Source organism: Anser brachyrhynchus (genome assembly GCF_964034855.1).
Source record: "Anser brachyrhynchus genome assembly, chromosome: 1".
Lineage (NCBI taxonomy): Eukaryota > Metazoa > Chordata > Aves > Anseriformes > Anatidae > Anser > Anser brachyrhynchus.
The window spans coordinates 211696903-211715894 of NC_137694.1; the positions used below are offsets into that span (position 1 = coordinate 211696903).

The 18992-nt window shown below is 58.1% G+C and overlaps 2 protein-coding genes across 14 annotated transcripts; one reads left to right on the top strand and one right to left on the bottom strand.

Moving 5' to 3' along the window:
- Nucleotides 1-1028: 1028 nt before the first annotated feature.
- Nucleotides 1029-15868, bottom strand: LOC308185841 (uncharacterized protein). Of its 13 annotated transcripts, none has more exons than XM_080574464.1 (6): nt 15738-15868; nt 12252-12350; nt 10781-10975; nt 5818-5890; nt 3457-3556; nt 1029-2330 (listed from the first exon to the last, which is right to left on the bottom strand). In XM_080574464.1, exons 2-6 carry the CDS (start codon nt 12339-12341, stop codon nt 2315-2317), a joined length of 474 nt encoding a protein of 157 aa, XP_080430590.1. In that variant the 5' UTR covers nt 12342-12350; nt 15738-15868; the 3' UTR covers nt 1029-2314. The 13 variants fall into 13 exon arrangements, 2 of the variants coding, with proteins under 2 accessions (XP_080430590.1, XP_080430589.1); XM_080574463.1 differs by having other exon boundaries at nt 3451-3556; XR_013943780.1 differs by lacking the exons at nt 1029-2330; nt 3457-3556 and adding an exon at nt 3573-4919 and having other exon boundaries at nt 11397-12350.
- Nucleotides 15379-18919, top strand: LIPT2 (lipoyl(octanoyl) transferase 2). Its single transcript, XM_080574427.1, has 2 exons — nt 15379-15934; nt 18194-18919. The coding sequence occupies exons 1-2, from the start codon at nt 15457-15459 to the stop codon at nt 18424-18426; spliced, it is 711 nt and encodes a 236-aa protein (XP_080430553.1). The 5' UTR covers nt 15379-15456; the 3' UTR covers nt 18427-18919.
- The last annotated feature ends 73 nt before the right edge of the window (nt 18920-18992 follow it).

Sequence of the window (18992 nt, forward strand, 5' to 3'; positions counted from 1 at the left end):
TCCCAGCTGCCTTGTGCTGGCCCCTCACATGTCCCTGCTGTGTCCCCTCACGTCCCCACAACCTTGTACTGTCCCCTCACACATCCCCACTGTGTCCCCTCACATTCTCACAGCCTTGTAGTGTCCCCTCAGGCATCCCCATTGTGTCACCTCACGTCCCCACAGCCTTGCACTGTCCCCTCGCACACCCCCACCGTGTCCCCTCACATCCCCACTGTCCCCTCACATGTCCCCACTGCGTCCCGTCACGTCCCAGCTGCCTTGTGCCACCACCACAGTGTCCCCTTATGGCCCTGTGGCCTTGCACTGTCCCCCGACAGATCCCAACAGTATTCCCTCACATCCCCACAGCCTTGCACTGCCCCCTCACATGTCCCCATGGTGTCCCCTTACATCCCAGCTGCCTCGTGTTGTCCCCTCACGCATCCCCACCGAGTCCCCTCACATCCCTACAGCCTTGCACTGTCCCCTGACATATCCCCATGGTGTCTCCCCCCACCCCCACAGACTCAGACTGTCCCCTCACACATCAAAGAATCAGAGAATCCCAGAATCATTAGGGTTGTTAAAGCCCTCCAGGATCACCTGGTCCAACCACCCCCCTACCACCAATGTCCCCCACCAAACCATGTCCCCAAGCACCACGTCCAACGTCTCCTTGAACACCCCCAGGGACAGGGACTCCACCACCTCCCTGGGCAACCCGTCCCAACGCCTGACCGCTCTTGCTGAGCAGAAATGTCTCCTCATTTCCAACCCGAACCTCCCCTGGCGCATCCATCCCCATGACGTCCCCTCATGTCCCCGCAGCCTCACTCTGTCCCCTCACATGTCCCCTCACGTCCCCATGGTGTCCCCTCCTGTCCCCACAGCCTCATGCTCTCCCCTCATGCATCCCCACCATGTCCCCTCGTGTCCCTGCAGCTTTCCTGTCACCCCTCTCCTTGTCACCCAGCAGTCCCGTCCCCACCCCTGCTCTCGGTCAGGTAGGAGACACCCGGGGCAGGGAAAAATGAACCACAAACTTGTTGGAAATTACCAATTTTCCTTTTTTTTTATCAGCCCTGCCTGGGGCCTGCCTGATCCTTGCTGGAATGCCAGAGGGGAACCAAGCGTTGGAGTCCTACCGCTCCCTGGCCCAGGGAAATGTCAGCGCTGAAGGGCAGGGTGAGGCGTTACTTGATGGAGATGCCTCGTGTTGGCGGTTTAAAACTCTTCTTCATCCAGGATAAACCCTCCCCAAGTTTCCACTGGGAAATTTTCTTCTAGCTTTGCGTTGACGTCCAGCACTTCTCATAACACGTGCTAAACATTCCTCTGTGGTTTCTTCTATTTTGTTTTGCAATAAATACCAAATGCAGGAAGACAAGGTGTCCCATCCCGCTGCATTTACACCCCTTTTGTAATACACCTTCACAGGAAGCTAAGGACTTTATCGATACATCGATTCCAGTTTCCAAAGGCTTCTCCATAGCTGATGCAGTTAATTTAAAAACTCATAAAGTCTACAAGGTGGTTTTGAGTTTTTTTTTTCTTTCAATGTGGATTATACTAAATTTTATTTGCTATGTTTCTTATTTGCCTGTCCTGGCTGGGTTATAGCGTGGCCCCACACGTGGATTAGCTGGGTCAGGGAGACTGCTGCTGCAAAGAAAAGGGATATCTGGCTTCTCCCACCCTCCCTGCATCCTATCTGCCTGAATCCCCCTGTCTTTGGTGCCCTTATCAGCCCATTTCAGCTTCCTGAACTGCTTCTTTTCTATATACCATCTACTTAGGTCAGTAAACTGTTACCTGTAAATTGAGTCTATGATTTAATAAGCTATAATGCTTCAAATCACCCTGAACCAACTCCATAGACCTTTTGCTGGGAAAATAAAACCATCCTGGCTGGGACGCACAGAGTCACGACCTGCAAGCTCTGACCCTGCATGCAGGTGGCTTGCTTTCCTTTGTTGTACTGACAGTTAAAAGCAAGACAAAAGAAAGAACTTCTCAGCATCTAACAGTGCTACGACACCTGCTTCTGTGCGAGAGAAGCGATGCATGTTTCCTTCTGCTCCTAGCATTTTCAGGTGGGCCACAGCGCTGAGCTGAAAAATGTGTTTTTAGGGCCAGTGATGGAGGGATCACTGAACTATCACCTTTATGAGCACCGGGTCCTTTTCTGATTTATATTTTGTCTCCAGGGATACTGGCTTCAGAAAACTGAGAGGTCCCAGTGGAGTGCCATGTCTCACAGGACTGAACCATGCAGCAGGAGAATCTCAAATTAAATTTGGGTGTGTGAGATCCGTAACTCGAATGCATTCATTTATTGGTACTGAGAGCTGTAACAGAGAAGAAGAGAGATAGACTTGGCTGCTTTGGAAGGAAAGATTGCAAAATTAGCCTTAACACTCGAGGAATAATCTTCCTTTGGGTGCCCAGGGTGGTGACACCAGCCCTAATATTAATGATGTTGCAAAGTATACATTTAATCAGCAAGAGCTGAGCAAGGACCTTTAACTCCCTGATGTCAGGCATTTTATTTCTTATTTTTAAAAGGAGCAGGAGAAAGGTCAAAATCATTACCCACAAATTGCTCTTTGTTATGGAAAGGCAATGATTTTTTGCAGATTCTGGGACTCGATGAATATTTGTGTCAGTAGTATGAGAGGTCTCCAGGTCTGCCCAAAGCTGGTAAAGAGGCATTTTGCAATTTCATCTTGTGAATCAAATCACTGTGCAAAACGTTCCTATCCAATGGTGCTTGAAACACAGCAGCTGATCAACAATGAAATTAAAACTACAACCTGAAACCAAAGTATGGAACAGTTGAATTTTAATGTCCTTTTACATTTTTCTTAAAGAAAAAAAATAATGAAGATGTGACAGAGCCACTGAAACTCCCAGAGCAGCACTGCAGAGATGGATGCAAGGAGACTTGGAGTAAGCAATGAGATTTCCCTGGGGATGCACATCAGGTCAGTACTGGAAGCAGGAGAAAGACCAAAGTGTGCTGATCTCATTTGTGACTTTATGCCCTGGATGCCACGATTCTCCTACAAACATTGCAGTCAGCAGGGGAGATCAAACAGCCTCGTACTTTAAAGGCAGCCTGCATCACAGCTGCATGCTTGTTGTTCTCATAATCCAGCTGAGCTTACCAAAGACATGAAACCCGGCTTCTTGTTTGTGATCTTGTTGTACTTGGCCCTGGCAAATATTGCCCCTTTTCAGGCTGCACATAGTAGACCCAGAGTGTAAACCAGGGACATGTCCCTAATATCACTGTAGACAGCAGCAATCTCAATTGTAAACTAATTAGGTACCCTCTCGGCCCTGGTGTTTTGGGGAGTCCCAGTTTATCCTCTGAGCATCTGGGTGCTGTTTTTTGTTCGTTTGTTTTATCTTTGTGAAATATCCAGAAGAGCAAAGCTTGAAAGAAACGCAGCAGTGGGCACTCACGCAAACCTTGCACCGCGCTCCTTGGGTCCCAGCAAATTCTCCTGAGTGTGCAGCCATAATCTTGGTAGTACACAAAACCCCCAGTTTTCAGCGCTAGCATCATCACCTGTAAAAGCACAAAATGACTTTTAAAACGTCTCCTTGCAACTTTGGTAACTGTTTCTTTTTTTCTTTTTTTTTCATCATAAATCTACTGAATGCTGCACCGATCTTGGAAACAGCATAAGGACCAGCTGGCAGGGGAGCTGCAGGGATCCTTCTGGTGCACAGCGACTGTTCACACATTAGTTCACACATTACAGTGGAGTTAGTTGCTCTACAAGAGCAGCAGCTCCTACAGACTGGCCCATGAAATTGAACGAGGGGCTGAAGACTCGAACGTACCCTGTCTCCTTGTCCTGGAGAGTAACACTTGTAAATAATATTTAACAGATGAAACACGTAAAATAATTTGAAAAGAAGGGAAAATGGGAGCAAGAGAAATATTCTCATTGTAACGCAGCAAACTGATAGATGTTGAAGGGTATGTTCCTGGGATTCCTGTTGCATAACCGGAGATGTTTGAAGCACTTCTAGGGGGCATTGCTGTGAATCTGTCCAGGACACCTATTTTGGTATTGACCCTGAGAGGAGTCTGTTTTTCTTCAATGCCCAGAAAATGAATCTATTGTAACCGTGTCGGGTTTAGACATCTAAATTTGTGTTTGCTGAAGGCAAGATGCATCAATCCTAATGCAGGATCTGAAAATACTTTGGGAGCATTCCCTTAAAAGACCCGATAATACTCTTTTGTACAGAATTTGCAATGCTCTCATACAAGGCTCTGACAAATATAAGTCAAACGCAAGTTCCTCTTCCAAGGAGCAGATGAGGTTTATCCCCATTTCAAAGATGACGATGCTGAGACACAGAGAGGTTATGTGATCTGTCCAAGAATCTTTCAATACTCCCAGGTGTAAAGCCCGAGTATCCTGACTCTCAAACTTTCTTTCTCAGAGCTCTATAAAAGATTCTTTCAAACATTGCTTGTGTGTAACAAAATGTCTTGTACTTAGAGCTTCCCCCAGCCAAAACCACCAGCACCAGCAGAAACCAAGCCCAAAGGCTCATAATAATGGTTGTTTCACAAATGCTTTCCAAAAAGGCAAAAAAGAATGGGCAGAGTCTCTGGAAATTTATTATATATAGTAGCTGGCAAGCATCTGACTGAGGAGGAGTTTGAGTGAAAGGAGTTCTGTTGAAGTTTTAATTAATATCGTATGAGGGGAAACTTGAACAACCGAGCAACGCTGAAGGGAGAACAGGGACACAGAGACCTTAGAGACACAGAGGAGGGTGTCAAAGCACTGGTAATTGAATCTGTCCAAAATTCATCTAGGTACAGACACCCTTTTTCCTTTCGGAGCTTATCAATTTACTTCTATCAGAGGCTCCTGAAGATCCAGTGTTCGGGTGGAAATGCATCCCATCTGAAGAGAAGCAGAGGACTTCAGTAATAAAATAAAACCTGTAAGACATGCATAAGGAGATACAGAGATTGATCCTCCTCTTTTCTTACACCAAGCTGCCTTAAAATAGCAGGGTAGAATTAATGGGGTCTTTTTGGTAGGAGTCCCGTGCGGTGGGTGAGTTGGATTATAGCCTCCTTCCTTAACCATACGAAATGCATAATCATAACTGGAGGACTTGGGATTAAACACTGTCAGAAAAGCAATCAGAATTAAGTTGTTTGTAGGGTTGCAAGGGACTGAATCAGTACAGGCAAGTCCATAAACTGGAATGAAAATTGCTCTCGTAGGAGATAGCTGCATTTGAGACAGATGCATTTGTCTGCATGGCTTCACAGTCTTTTCTGTGTCTGAGACTGCTGAGACCTAAAAGAAGGTGTAGCTCTGTTGAAAGAAGGAAGCCCAGAAAGGTAGGGACCCTCTGCCAGAGTGACATTTCTGGGTGCTGCTGGATTTGCAATGCAAACTAAGAAAAAAGGATAAAAAGAAATAAATAACAATAATTAAAAAGCTTTTCGCAAAAAGCAAAATGCAGCATGTGTAGTGCAAGAGGATCAAACGCCCCGCCTATTCACAACCAAAAACCTTGAGATGCTCAAAATGCGAGGCGGCGACAACGCCAACAAGGGAGAGGCACCTGAAAAACTCCTGAGATAAGGCTCAGGGGAACGAAGAATACCTACACAGGATTGCATCCCCCCCCTCTGACAAGCAGCAGAGAACCGTAGCGTGACTGCTGACAGTCGGTTGCTGTCTATCTTTGTTAGTCAAATCACTCCTGGCACCGCCAGCAGTGCTGGCTGCTGGCTCCCCCAGTGACACAGAGTTTTAGACACCCAGCAGAAGTGGAGACACCTACATTTAAGCGTCTTCATCTGGAGCTGGTTCCCGGCCCACTCGCATGTTTTATGGCACGTCACAGCATCGCGCATCTTCGGGGGGAGAAACATTTTATGGTTAATGGTACGAACAGATAGATTTCTTTCGCTTTCGTACCTTGCGCAGCCTTTTGTGCCTAGATTTCTTGCACTTTTGCACGAAGAGTTCCTTCCCCAAAAAATACAAATGTAAGATTTAAGCACTGTAGCTGAAAAAAAAAAACAACATGTAGACATCTGGGAATGTGTTGGCAAAAAGAATATAATCTTTCCATCCCCCAAGTACAAGTTGTCACATCTTAAAAAAAAGATGATTTACATGAATGGCTTCGAAAGCATCGGGAGAATTTCCCATATTGAGCCACGCTGGTAGCTGGCGTTTCTCACTTCAGGTTATTGACTAATGCCCACATCTCACTCTGAGTGCGTTCTTGGGGCTGTTTGCATGGGGAGATTGACGGAATGCTTCCCCTGTGGACTCCTGCTGTTGATGTCTTTTATTTCAAGGTAATTAGTGTGCCTCAGCATGGATTATTTGACATTTATTCAATAGCAGGATGGGCACAGAAGGAGCTGCGGCAGAACAGCATGTTTTCTAGCAGCTATGCAGATCGGTTTCCCCAGCAGACAGGCTATTAAAGAAGATAAACAAGAGTAGCAGCGAGGAAATAATGACAATTCTCTGAAGAATAACTACGGATAAAACAGAGATGAGAAAGGGCAGGAAAGCATCTCCCCAAAACCAGCACGGTGCACAGCCGCAGCATGCTGAGACCGAGCAGGGAGGGAGATATGGGGGGAAAAATGTATGCATCAGCTCGGCCACACCACGTTGCGTGTCCAGGGTGGGAAAACTCCTTCCCTCCTCCCTCCTTGGTACCCCAAAGAATGCAACACCAAAGTTTACGCCGTGCCTTTGCGCTGCGAGGTCTGAGCCCTGCGCGTCGGCAGAAGACGGGGTCCCTGGAGGAGGGCTGGCACTTTTACTTAGGTGCTGGCTAGGTTTGACTTTGAAAAAAGGCAGGTGGGTTGATTTGGGGGGAAAACAACCCCAAACGGATTCGGTAAGCGGTAGGAAAACCAAAAATACCAGTTTTGCAGAGGGCACTGCGGCCGTGCGGTGGTTCAGCCCCTGCAGCAGAGCTCGCCAAGGTGCAACCACGGTTGCGGCCAGGGAATGAACGCCTGCCCAGGGGGCACGGGCACCACGTCTGCAAAACCTCCCCTCTTCGTGCAATTCCCAGCCTCGGTCAGCAGGTGCCAGCTCGGCACCACTCCTGCCGGGAAGCCCCGAGGCGTGAAATCCTGCTGCGGGTGCTGGGGCGAGCAGGGGCAGCGGTGCAAGGCAGAGCTTCTGCTGCGGGCAATGCCCCGCTCTTCCCCAGCTTCCCACCGGCCCCAGGAGCTGGGGGAGCGGTGGTCCCAAGCTTCAACCCCGCAGCAGCCCCTGCAAAAGTGGGGCTGGAGTGGGGCCGCTGCCCTTCGTCCCCATGGCATGCTGTCCTTCGTCCCCACGGCACGCTGCCCTTCATCCCCACGGCACGCTGTGCCAGCACCGCCGAAACCCACCGAAACCCACCGCGGTGGCTTGGGGAGCAAAGCGGGCCAGAGACTAGCCCGATACCAACAAAAAAAAATGGGGTTTGGCTGCGCAGGGCTCAGGGAGAGCCTTGCTCAGCTCCATCAGGTGCAGAACCCCAAAGATCCCCCGTTGGGAGGATGCCAGCCCCGTTGAACAGGGGAGCGCCTCGCTCCGGGGCGAAGTCGCCCGCCCCGTGCGAGCTCCAAGCGGATGCAGATCCTCACTCGACTGCGTCAATTTTTCACCTGGCAAAGGTCGGGGAAGGAAATTGCACGCCTTCGATGTGTTAAAATCAGCTCACGTGACGCACGTGGCCCTGCGGCGTGCTGGGGCGTCTCTCCAGCGGCCACAACAATCGCCTTACTCAGCTGGCATCGTGTTTGTTGGGCTGCTGACAAAGCTGCTCGCATCCTCTTCCTCCGGCGGTCCCGTGCACCTTCTCCCACGCCGTTTCTCTCTTTTTATTCATGTCACCGTAGCTATTCTTCTACCGTGACATTTTGCTTTCGGCTCGACATTTCTGTTTGGTTTATGGGAAGGACAGTGCAGGTCTTAATACATTACTCATCATTTTGCTTTAAAAACGTCTCTTTTCATCTTTTGGTTTGGTTTGGTTTGGTTTGGTTTGGTTTTGTTTCCTGCCTTGAGCATTCTGGATGCTTTCCTGACCTCGGCTGAAGGGCCTGGGAACCGTAAAATCACCCTTTTCACCTTCAGAGCACAGTATGTCCTGGTGTCACCGACTGCTCTTAGGGTTAGAACGAGCTTGTTGAAGGTCTTCTAGCTGAGGATTTCTTTTCTTCCTACAAAATTGAGGAACGGGGTCTGGTGCTGCTCTCACTCACGCCTGCTTTCAAGGTAACTAGATGGGCCTAAGCTGAAACAAGAGAGGTTCAGACTGAGACGAGGAGAAGCTTTTTCCTGCAGCGGGCAGGGCTCCAGGCAGGCTGTGTGTCTCCGTTCGTGCAGGTTTTCAAGGCCTGACGGGATAAAGCCCCAAGCAACCCGGCCCAGTCTCAGGGCAGGCCCTGCTTTGGGCAGGAGGTCGGAGCTGAGGCCTCCCGAGGTCCCTTCCAACCTGAACCTTCGTCCCACCAAGTCCCCAGTACCAAAGACGGAGAAGAAAGACGCCTGAAGGTTGGTGCTGTTGAGCTGAAAAAGGCCTCGAAGATACTGAGCACTGCTAAGCATTTTCACCGTGTTAAAGCCCTTTCCATTGAGAATCTCAAAGCCTTTAACAAACAAAGTCTAGCGCAATCGTCCCCACCCCACACGCGATTCAAGGAGGCCCACAAAGCCAAATGACTTTTACCAGTTCTCCCTTTACTCGCCTCCTGCCCAGACCGGGTCCCAAATTCCCACAGCTCCCACCCCTCGTGGCTTATTCTCCTCCCTGTGTGCAGTTTCCTGGTCTCTGAGCCCTGCTTTAGCCCTGGTTTGGGGACCAAGGCAGCGTTTTATCACGCCGATGCGAGCCCCCCTCTCCTTCCAGCGACACTCAGACACGAATAGCGTGGGCAGCATAAACTGAAACCCGCACCTGGAGGGAGCCGAATGCAGCCCCTTTGATATTCTGAAAGAATATTTATTGATTTAAACATAGCTGGAACAGCAGGTGCTGTACATCCACGTGTGCCAGTGAAAACGGAGCGGGTCTGTGCCATGTCTGCTGAAAGAAAAGCTCCTGTCCGGAGACTTACAGGTTCATCTGCCCCGTGTCACAGGAGGCAAAAACACCACGTCTGACCCCAAAGAGTGGGAATTGATGGTGGTTTTTTTGTTGTTTTTTCCATTCCGGTGTCTGAAATAAGACCTTTTAGCAGAACCAGCTGCTTCCATCAGAAATAACTCGCTTCTCCTGGGAGATGAGCCTGTGAAAAACATTCCGAACTGGCAGGTTTTTGGCAGCAGCAGGGAAAGACAGAAGGAAAAGCCATTTTTACCATCCCGACTGTCACTTTTCACATTTTTTTTCCCCCATAAAGCACGAAGAGAACAGTATCTAGTCAACAGTTCCCTGAAATTCATGTCAGATAGAGATGGAAGTGAGCAGAGAATTGGGCGTGAAACCTCTGCGCACCAGGACGGTGACACCGAGCCAGATGCAAGTCCAGGCCCTCTTCTTGGCCCTGGGTTGTTGCAGCAGGATTCTTCTCTGCCTCTCCTTTCCCACTGCTGAAATGGATCCTGATCTCCCAGGTATTTGCAGGTCTGTCAACAGGCAATGCCACGTGCGCTCACCCCACCCTTTTCTTCCTCTGCCGTGCTAAAAGCAACGCGTGAGCGCCAGCTCCCCCTGGGTATGAAAAGCAGAGTCAATAAAACAGGGGTTTTGTAGGTGCTTGAAAAGAGCTGAATCCCTAAAGGGCACACGAGGTTCCTTGTGGCAGGTGAAATTTGGTGGCGACTTCAAATTAGCAGGTCTACGACCGCGTCCCTCGCAGGTGGCACTGCAGCCCCCGAGGGGTGTCCCCAGCGCCCCGTCTGGGGCTGCTGCCCCCAGGGACCTGCCCGCACGCCAGCCTGCTCCCTAACTCGGCTCTTTTAGGGGATTTCTCGTAAAAAGGGTGCCCTGGTGAGTGCTCAGCCTGGCTGGGGTGGTTTCAGCGGGACTGGCTGCACGCAGAGCTGTGCCAGCAGGGGAGCTGGCAAGCAGCTGGGGACAAAGCGGACATGGGGACATCTCCACCAGCATCGACGAGGGCCGGGCGGTGCGTCTGAGCTGCATCTTTCCTTTGTGAGCACAAACATCAGCTGGAGAGCCCGGAGGAGCAACGCAGACCCCGAAACGGGTCAAAGGATGACTGCAGCTGAGGGAAGGCGGACGGACGCAGGGCCTGGCACCGGCTCCGACCCCTCTCCCCAGGCGCGGCGAGGAGCTTCCTTAACTACTTCCTAAATGCACCCCCGGTGCGTGCGGCCCGCAGCACAGCCTCACACGTGCATTTCCTTGTTTTCCTTCCCCTTTGTCACAGCCTCGGGAGCGTTTCTTTGAGTCACTGAATACATAAGGGGGGGAAGGAGCGGTTCTGGCTGTGGGTCACGTCCCCCCGAGGTCCTGCCTGAATGAGCCGGGGACGTCAGCTCGAGTGAGAGGTTTATTACGGAATGAGCCGGAGTGAAAATGTTCGTCCCTCAGACAACTGCAGGGCTGGCTGGCTGTGCTTGCAGCACGGGCGTGATGCCAGGGTCCTGCGCGGGGACCCGGCTGGCCCTTCTGAGCTGCCACATGGGGACCTGCGGGCACACAGCGGGTGTAGGTATGAAGGAAAAATGAACCCGTGGCTCACGGCTTGCCAGAACCACCTCCTTACGCACCAAGCCAGGAGGCCTCTCCGCCTCTGGAGGTCTCTGAGACCCACCTGGATGCCAAGATCGATCCCCCCGGGGTGAGGAGGTGACCTCTGGGCTCCTTCCAGGCCGATGGATGAACAGAGGCACACGGTGACGGGTCCAGAAACAAGCCCAGGATGTTCCGATTTTCCTCGGGGTGGGATTTTCCTTTTGAGCTCGCGCAGCCCCGAGCAGAGCCGGGCTCCAGCCCACGCGCCAAACTCCTGCACGCTTCAAAAAATTCATATCATTATTTAATGCGGACGGTTAGCACCCGTGCTGGCGTGGCCCTCGGCACAAACCTCAGGAAGAGGAGCCAGTTTGGTACAACCTGCCTGAAAAAAACGGGGATTTGCTTGGGGAGGGGTCTCCGTAGCCGGCGGTGTGAGGGGCACCCCAGGCCGGGCACTCGGCTCCTGGCTCTGCCCATGACACCGGCACGGCTCCGTCACCTCTCCGTGACATCCTGGCCTTGCCAAAGTCAACAGGAATTTTGTCACGGGCTCGCCCGGAGCCAAGACGCTGCCCTTTGCATCCGCCCGTGGCTCGCCGCGGGCTGCGCGCAGCCCCCCTCCTGCCAGGCACCTGTCTCACAGCCCCCACCTTCGTCCCCCCCTCCCCTTCCTGCCATTAAATCCTGCTTGCCTTAGCTCCAGAGCTCCCCGAGGGGTAACGTCCTTCAGCCTCGCGCCAGGAGGACGGGCCCTGCCTGCTCCTGCAATCCGAGGAGTCGGGGAGGATTCAAGAAGCTCGGCGGCGGCGAAAGGTGTCCCGGGGAAAAGGCAACGCAGGGCAGCGTCACGAACAAAAAGCCTTTAACAGTGATGTGAGGGTAAAACCTGAGCTACCCGTGGGCTCCTTTCCACGCAAACTTCTCCGTACCCCCCCCGCTCCCAAGGCAGGATGCCGGCAGGGAATGCCCCGCGCTCCTTTCCGTCGTCCTGTTTCCGAGGATGGCGGACCGGTCGCACACCCTTCTCCCCGTCTTACGCAGGCAGCGCCGCTGCCCGCCAGGAAGGAAGAGCGTTCGGCTTTGATGTCCCAGCGGGAGCTCGGAGCTCAGCCGCGCGAAAAGGAAATAGCCGGACCCGCACACAATGTTGGTGCCGAGCGCCAGCCTCGCCTGCCAAGGGCGGGCGCCGGCAGCAGCGGCAGAGCCCCGAGTGGCTCTCCCCGATTCCTGCCCGCAAGGAGCCGGTAGACGAAGGAAACGCGCCCACGAGGCGCTGACACAACGCCCCGGAGGGGTTTTTATGGTGCCGTTTCCCAGCCCGTCCCGGCGTTTTACGAGCCGCTGTGGCGCTCGCTCCTTTGCGTCGAGCGAGCGAGCGAACGGGGGGAGCGCGCCCCGCGACGCCGCCGTCGGCCGCCGGCCAAACTGTCAGGGGCCACAAAGGGCGGCCTCCCAGCCAGGTGCGTTTGTGATAAAAAAAAAAAAAACAACAAAAAAACGGGTTTATCAGCGCAGCCGATTGCTCTGTAAAATCAAAACGCACGCACCGAGACTTTCACATGCTTGATCTCGCCGGCGGCAGGGTTGCTCGGTGGGAGCGGTCGGCGCGGGGGCGCTCCGGCAGGGCCCGCGTTCATTTTCTACGCCTGCCATAAAAAAAAAAAAGAAAATGAAAAGCGAAGGCGGGGAGGTTTTGTCGCTCTCGAAGCCGCGCCGTGATTCATCTCGGCAGGCCGCCTGCGGCCTCCGCTCCCGAGGCTTTATCCCCGAGGCCTGACCTCGCGGTGCCGCCCCGGCGTCCCGGTTTGTCACCAGCGCTCCCAGCAGGGCCGGGGGAGCAAACTGGGGCCGGATCCCCCGCAGGGGCTGGGTACGGCGAGCACGGAGCCGTCTGCTTTATCCGACAAAACAACCGCGAGGAAACGCGTTTAGAATAGGAACTGCGCGTTTCCCCGGGTTCCCCACCCTACAGGTGCTGTACCCCACAGCCCTGGGCCCTACCGGCCACCCCCATGCCCCGTTCCCCGTCCCCGTGCCTTATCCCCCATCCCCGGACCCTTTTCCCGACCCCTGCCCCCTATCTCCTAGGCCCTGTCCCCTGTCTCGGGATTCTCTCCCCCCAGCCCTTGGCCTGTCCCCTGTCCCTATTTCCCTGTCAGCACGGGACCCCAACCCGCCATCCCCCATCCCAAGACCCTGTCCCCGATGCCTGTCCCCTGTCCCGTCCTCTGTCCCCCCTGCCTGCCCCTTACCTCCCCACTCCACCCCTGGGTCTGCCCCTGTCCCCTGTCTCCCACTGCTGACCCTATTCCCCGTACCTTGTCCCACGTCCCGTGTCCCCAGCCCCAACCCACCACCCTCCATCCCCCCAGTTCCTGGCCCCTCTCCTCCACCCCTGTCCCCTCCCCTTGTCCCCGGGCCCTGTCCTTTAACCCCAAGCCCCCGACCCCAGCTCCTATGCCCTGTTTCTGCCCCGTTATCCTCCCTCTCCGTCCCCTAACCCCTGTCCCACGTCCCCAGGCCCTGCCCTCCACCCCTAACCCCATCTGCTATCCCGTCCCTGTCCCCTATCCTCCACCTCCATCCCCTGTCCCCTATTCCTAGGCCCCGTCCCCTGCTCTTGATCCTCTGTCCCCATGCCTGTCCCCTATCTCCCCGTCCTGGTCTCTATCATGTACGGCCCCTGTCCCCCGTCCCTGTCCCTTATCCTCTACCCCCAGGTCCTATCCCCTGTCCCCGTGCCTGGCCCCTAGATCCTATTCTAGGTCCCCTTTCCCCTGTCCCCGTGCCTGTCCCCTGTCCACATATAACTGTCACCTGAGCCCTGTAGCCCTATATCCTATTCCCAGGCCCTGTTCGCTGTCCTTGATCCCCTGTCCCCACGCCTGTCCCTTTTCCCTGGCCCCTTGTCCCCTGTCCCCGTGCCTGTCCCCTACCCACAAACACCTGTCCCTTGTCACCTATCCCCTATTCTCAGGCCCTACTCCCTGTGCCTGTCCCCATGTCCGTCCCCTGTCCCCATATACCTGTCCCCTCTGCCTTATTCTCAGCCCCTACCCCTGGTCCCCTGTCCCCGTGCCTGTCCCCTGTCCCCATGTCCATCCCCTGTCCCCATGTCCGTCCCCTGTCCCCATGTACCTGTCCCCTTTACCCTATCCCCATCCCCTGTTCCTGGTCCCCTGTCCCCATGTCCGTCCCCTGTCCCCATATACCTGTCCCCTCTGCCTTATTCTCAGCCCCTATTCCTGGTCTCCTGTCCCTGTCCCTGTCCCCATGCGTGTCCCCTGACCCCATGTCCATCCCCTGTCCCCATACACCCGTCCCCTCTGCCCTATCCCCAGCCCCTATTCCTGGTTCCCTGTCCCCGTGCCTGTCCCCTGTCCCCATGTCTGTCCCCTATCCCCATATACCTGTCTCTTGTCCTATATACCCGTCCCCTCTTCCTGTCCCCCTGTCCGTCCCCTATCTCCATATACCTGTCCCCTCTGCCCTGTTCCCACCCCCTAATTCCTGGTCCCCTGTCCCCACGTCTGTCCCTTGTCCCCAGGTCTGTCCCCTGTCCCCATATACCCGTCCCCTCTTTATGTCCCCATGTCTGTCTCCTGTCCACATATACCTGTCCCCATATACCTGTCCCCTGTCCCCTACCCTCACCCCCTATTCCTGGTCCCCTGTCCCCATGTCTGTCCCCTGTCCCTGTATAACCGTCCCCTCTTCCTGTCCCCACGTCTGTCCCCTGTCCCCATGTCCATCCCCTGTCCCCATATACACGTCCCCTCTACTCTATCCGCACCCCCTATTCCTGGTCCCCTGTCCCCATGTCTGTCCCCTGTCCCCCTGCCTGTCCCCTGTCCCCACGTCTGTCCCCTGTCCCCATAACCCCTTCCCTCTTCATGTCCCCATGTCTGTCCCCTGTCCCCCTGCCTGTCCCCTGTCCCCATGTCCGTTCCCTGTCCCCATAACCCCTTCCCTCTTCCTGTCCCCATGTCTGTCCCCTGTCCCCAAGTCTGTCCCCTGTCCCCTGTCCCCATGTCCACCCCTTCTCCCCTACCCCCACTCCCCATTCCTGCTCTCCTATCCCCATGTCCGTCCCCTGTCCCCACGTCTGTCCCCTGTCCCTGTGCCTGTCCCCTGTCCCCATGTCTGTCCCCTGTCCCCAGGTCTGTCCCCTGTCCCCTATCTCCATGTCCGTCCCCTGTCCCCACATCTGTCCCCTGTCCCCATGCCTGTCCCCTGTCCCCACATCCGTCCCCCGTCCCCATGCCTGTCCCCCGTCCCCATGTCCATCCCCTGTCCCCACGCCTGTCCCCTGTCCCCATGTCCGTTCCCTGTCCCCTGCCCCCTGTCCCCACGCCCGTCCCCTGTCCCCACGCCTGCCCCCTGCCCCCCGTCCCCTATCCCCACGTCCGTCCCGTCCCCACACACCCTCCCCCCGTCCCCCCGTCCCCCTGTCCCCGTCCCCTTTCCCCCTGCCCCCCCCTTCCCCCGTCCCCCCCCGGTGCCCGCCCCTCGCGGCTCCTCCCAGCGGCCGCGGCCTAACGCGGCCTGCGCACCGGAGCGGAGCCGAGCCGGGCCCAACCCCGAACCGGGCCGAACCCCGAACCGGGCCGAACCGAGCCGGGCCGGGCCCAAACCCGAACCCCGAACCGGGCCGGGCCGGGCCCAACCCCGAACCCCGAACCCCGAACCGGGCCGAGCCGGGCCCAACCCCGAACCCCGAGCCGGGCCGGGCCGGGCCTGCCGGCGGCGGCCATGTCGCGGGGCGCCGTGCGGGTGCTGCGCCTGGGCCCGCTGCCCTACGCCGAGGCGCTGCGGGTCCAGGAGCGCTGCGTGGGGGCGGCTCGGGCCTCGTCCTGCCGCGGCGCCCAGCCCCCCGGCCGCCGTCCCGCGGCGGCGGAGAGCGTGGTGCTGAGCGAACCGGCCGGCCCCGTCTACGCCTGGGGCCTGCGGGGAGCCCCGGCGGCGGAGCTGGCGGCGAGGCTGCGGGAGAAAGGAGCGGGGCTGGCGGCGGTGCGGCGGGGGGGCCACGTTACCTTCCACGGCCCCGGGCAGCTGCTCGCCTTCCCGGTGCTCGACCTCCGGCGCCGGCGCCTGGGGCTGCGGGGCTACGTGGGGAGCTTGGCGGAGGTCGGCGTGAGGCTGTGCCGCCGCCTCGGCCTGCCCGCAGCGCGCGCCCTGCCGCCGCCGCTCACCGGCGTGTGGCTGGGGGACGGCAAGGTGGGCGCCATCGGTGAGCGGGGGGGGCACGGGGGGGTTGGGGGGGGCACGGGGGTGTGTGTAATGGGGGGGGGATGGGGGGCGTGCAAGGGGTGTGTGCAAGGGGGGGGCATGGGGGGGGCATGGGGGGGGCACCGGGTTTGTGTGTAATGGGGGGGGGTGGGGGGGGTGCAAGGGGGGGGGCATGGGGGGGCACCGGGGGTGTGTAATGGGGGGGGGATGGGGGGCGTGCAAGGGGTGTGTGCAAGGGGGGAGCATGGGGGGGGCACCGGGGGTGTGTGTAAGGGGGGGGGTATGGGGGGGGTGGCACCGGGTTTGTGTGTAATGGGGGGGGCATGGGGGGGTGTGCAAGGGGGGGGGCATGGGGGGGCACAGGGGGGTGTGTAATGGGGGGGGGATGGGGGGTGTGCAAGGGGGGGGCACAGGGGTGTGTGTAATGGGGAGGGTGTGGGGGGGTGTGCAAGGGGGGGGGCATGGGGGGGGCACAGGGGTGTGTGTAAGGGGGGGGTATTGGGGGGGAGGCACCAGGGGTGTGTAAGGGGGGTGTGCAAGGGGGGGGCATGGGGGGGGTTGGGGGGGGGCACAGGGGTGTGTGTAATGGGGGGGGGGATGGGGGGTGTGCAAGGGGTGTGTGCAAGGGGGGGGCATGGGGGGGCAGCGGGGGTGTGTGTAAGGGGGGGGTATGGGGTGTGTGCAAGGGGGGGGCATGGGGGTGGGCACCAGGGGTGTGTGTAAGGGGGGGGGGGTATGGGGGGGCACCGGGTTTGTGTGTAAGGGGGGGGTATGGGGGGTGTGCAAGCGGGGTGTGCAAGGTGGGGCACAGGGGTGTGTGTAAGGGGGGGGTATTGGGGGGGAGGCACCAGGGGTGTGTAAGGGGGGTGTGCAAGGGGGGGGTTGGGGGGGGCACAGGGGTGTGTGTAATGGGGGGGGGTGGCACCGGGTTTGTGTGTAATGGGGGGGGCATGGGGGGGTGTGCAAGGGGGGGGGGGCATGGGGGGGCACAGGGGTGTGAAGGGGGGGGTATGGGGGGTGTGCAAGGGGGGGGGTATGGGGGGGGCACTGGGGGTGTGTGTAATAGGGGGGGGTATGGGGTGTGTGCAGGGGGGTGTGTGCAAGGGGGGGGCATGGGGGGGCAGCGGGGGTGTGTGTAATGGGGGGGGTATGGGGGGTGTGCAAGGGGGGGCACAGGGGTGTGTAAGGGGGGTGTGCAAGGGGGGCACTGGGGGTGTGAAAGGGGGGGATATGGGGGGGGCACCGGGTTTGTGTGTAATGGGGGGGGTATGGGGGGCGTGCAAGGGGGGGCTCACTGGGGGTGTGTAATGGGGAGGCACCGGGGGTGTGTGTAATGGGGGGGGCACCGGGGGGGGCACTGGGAGGGGATGCATGGGGGTGTGCAAGGGGGAGGGGGCACCGGGGGGTGTGTGTAATGGGAAGGGGTACGGGGGGGGTGTGCATAATGGGGGGGGGACTGGGGAGCACTGGGGGTGTGCAAGGGGGAGGCACCGGAGGGCACCGGGGGTGGGCACCGGGAGGGGATGCATGGGGGTGTGCAATGGGGGGGCACGGGGGGGGTGTGCAATGGGGGGGGGAAGGGGGGTGTGCAATGGGGGGGGGGCACCGGGGATGACACTGGGAGGGGGATACGTAGGCGTGTGTGCTGGGGGGGCACGGGGAGGGGGTTTCGTAGGGGTGTGTGCAGTGGGGGGGCCCTGGGAGATAGCAGGGGCGTGCAATGGGATTGGGGGGGGGGGCAACGGGGAGGGAGGGGGGGCACCAGCGGGGGGGGTGCTGGGGGGGGGTGCGTGATGGGGGTGGGGGGCACCGAGAGGGGGATGGATGCAGGGGATGGGGGGGCACACACTGGGGGAAGGGGGGGTGAAACCGGGGGGGATGTGCAGCAGGGGATGTGTGCGGGGGGGGGTGCATGGAAGGGGATGCATGCATGGGGGGGGGGGGGCATCACCGGGAGGGGGATTTTTGGGGTGTGTGGTGGGGGGGAGTGCAGCCAAGCACGTGCACTGTGGGGACCCGCAGAGGGGAGCATGAATTTTTTTTTTGGAGGGGGGGGAATGCGGCAGAGGGAGGGGTTGTGCATGGGGGGGGGGCATGCAAGGGGAGGCTGTGTGCTGGGGGGGGGGGGCAGGGTGCACCCTGGCAGAAGCAGGGAGCACCGAGGCGGGGGGGGGTCATACAACACCGAGCAGCACCTTCGGGGTGCTGACAGGTGCCTGGTGTGTGTCCCCCCGTCCGTCCCTGTCCCCCCCCCCCCCAGGGGTGCACTGCGGGCACCACATCACCTCGCACGGGCTGGCGCTGAACTGCTGCACCGACCTGGCCTGGTTCGAGCACATCGTGCCCTGCGGGCTGGAGGGCAAAGGCGTCACCTCGCTGAGCCGCGAGCTGGGCCGCCACGTCCCCGTCGACGACGTCCTCGAGCCCTTCCTCGACTGCTTCCAGGAGGTCTTCGGCTGCGCCTTGGTGTTTTCGGAGGGACCCGAGGATTAGGATGGCGCCCAGGGCCGGGGGGGGGTCCCAGCTGCGAGCTGGGGGCTCGGCGGCGGCGAACGCCGCATCCCGACGGGGCTGCCCCGTGCTTGGTTTTGGGACGGGAGGCCCTGGCTTTTGGGGCTGCCGGACGGCCGAAGTGCTGTGGGGGCTGCTGACCCCGGCCCTATAGCTCCTCGGGGCGCCCGGGGGTGCTGTGAGACCCCCCGTGGTCTCGGGGTACGGCTCCTGCGTGAGACGCTGTGAAAATAACGCTGCTTGGGGTCGGGGCCGGATCCTGCGCGCCTCCCCCAGGGCCGGTAGCGCCGCGGGAAGCGCCCCAGTGACAGCTTTTGTGGTGGCTCTTCCTCTCTTCCCCCAAAAATCCGGAGTTGGGGTGGGTGCCTGCTCACCCCCGGGACAAGAGGGAGAGGCTGGGGTTGCTGAAGTGCCCTTCCTTGCTGCCGCCGCGCCCCAAAACCGGCAGGCTCTGTATAAAGAGAGTGTGTGGGAATGGCTGCTGCTCCTTCTGTGCGCCGTCCCCACGGCGGTGTGGGACCGACCGGGCTGAGAAACCGCTGATGCGG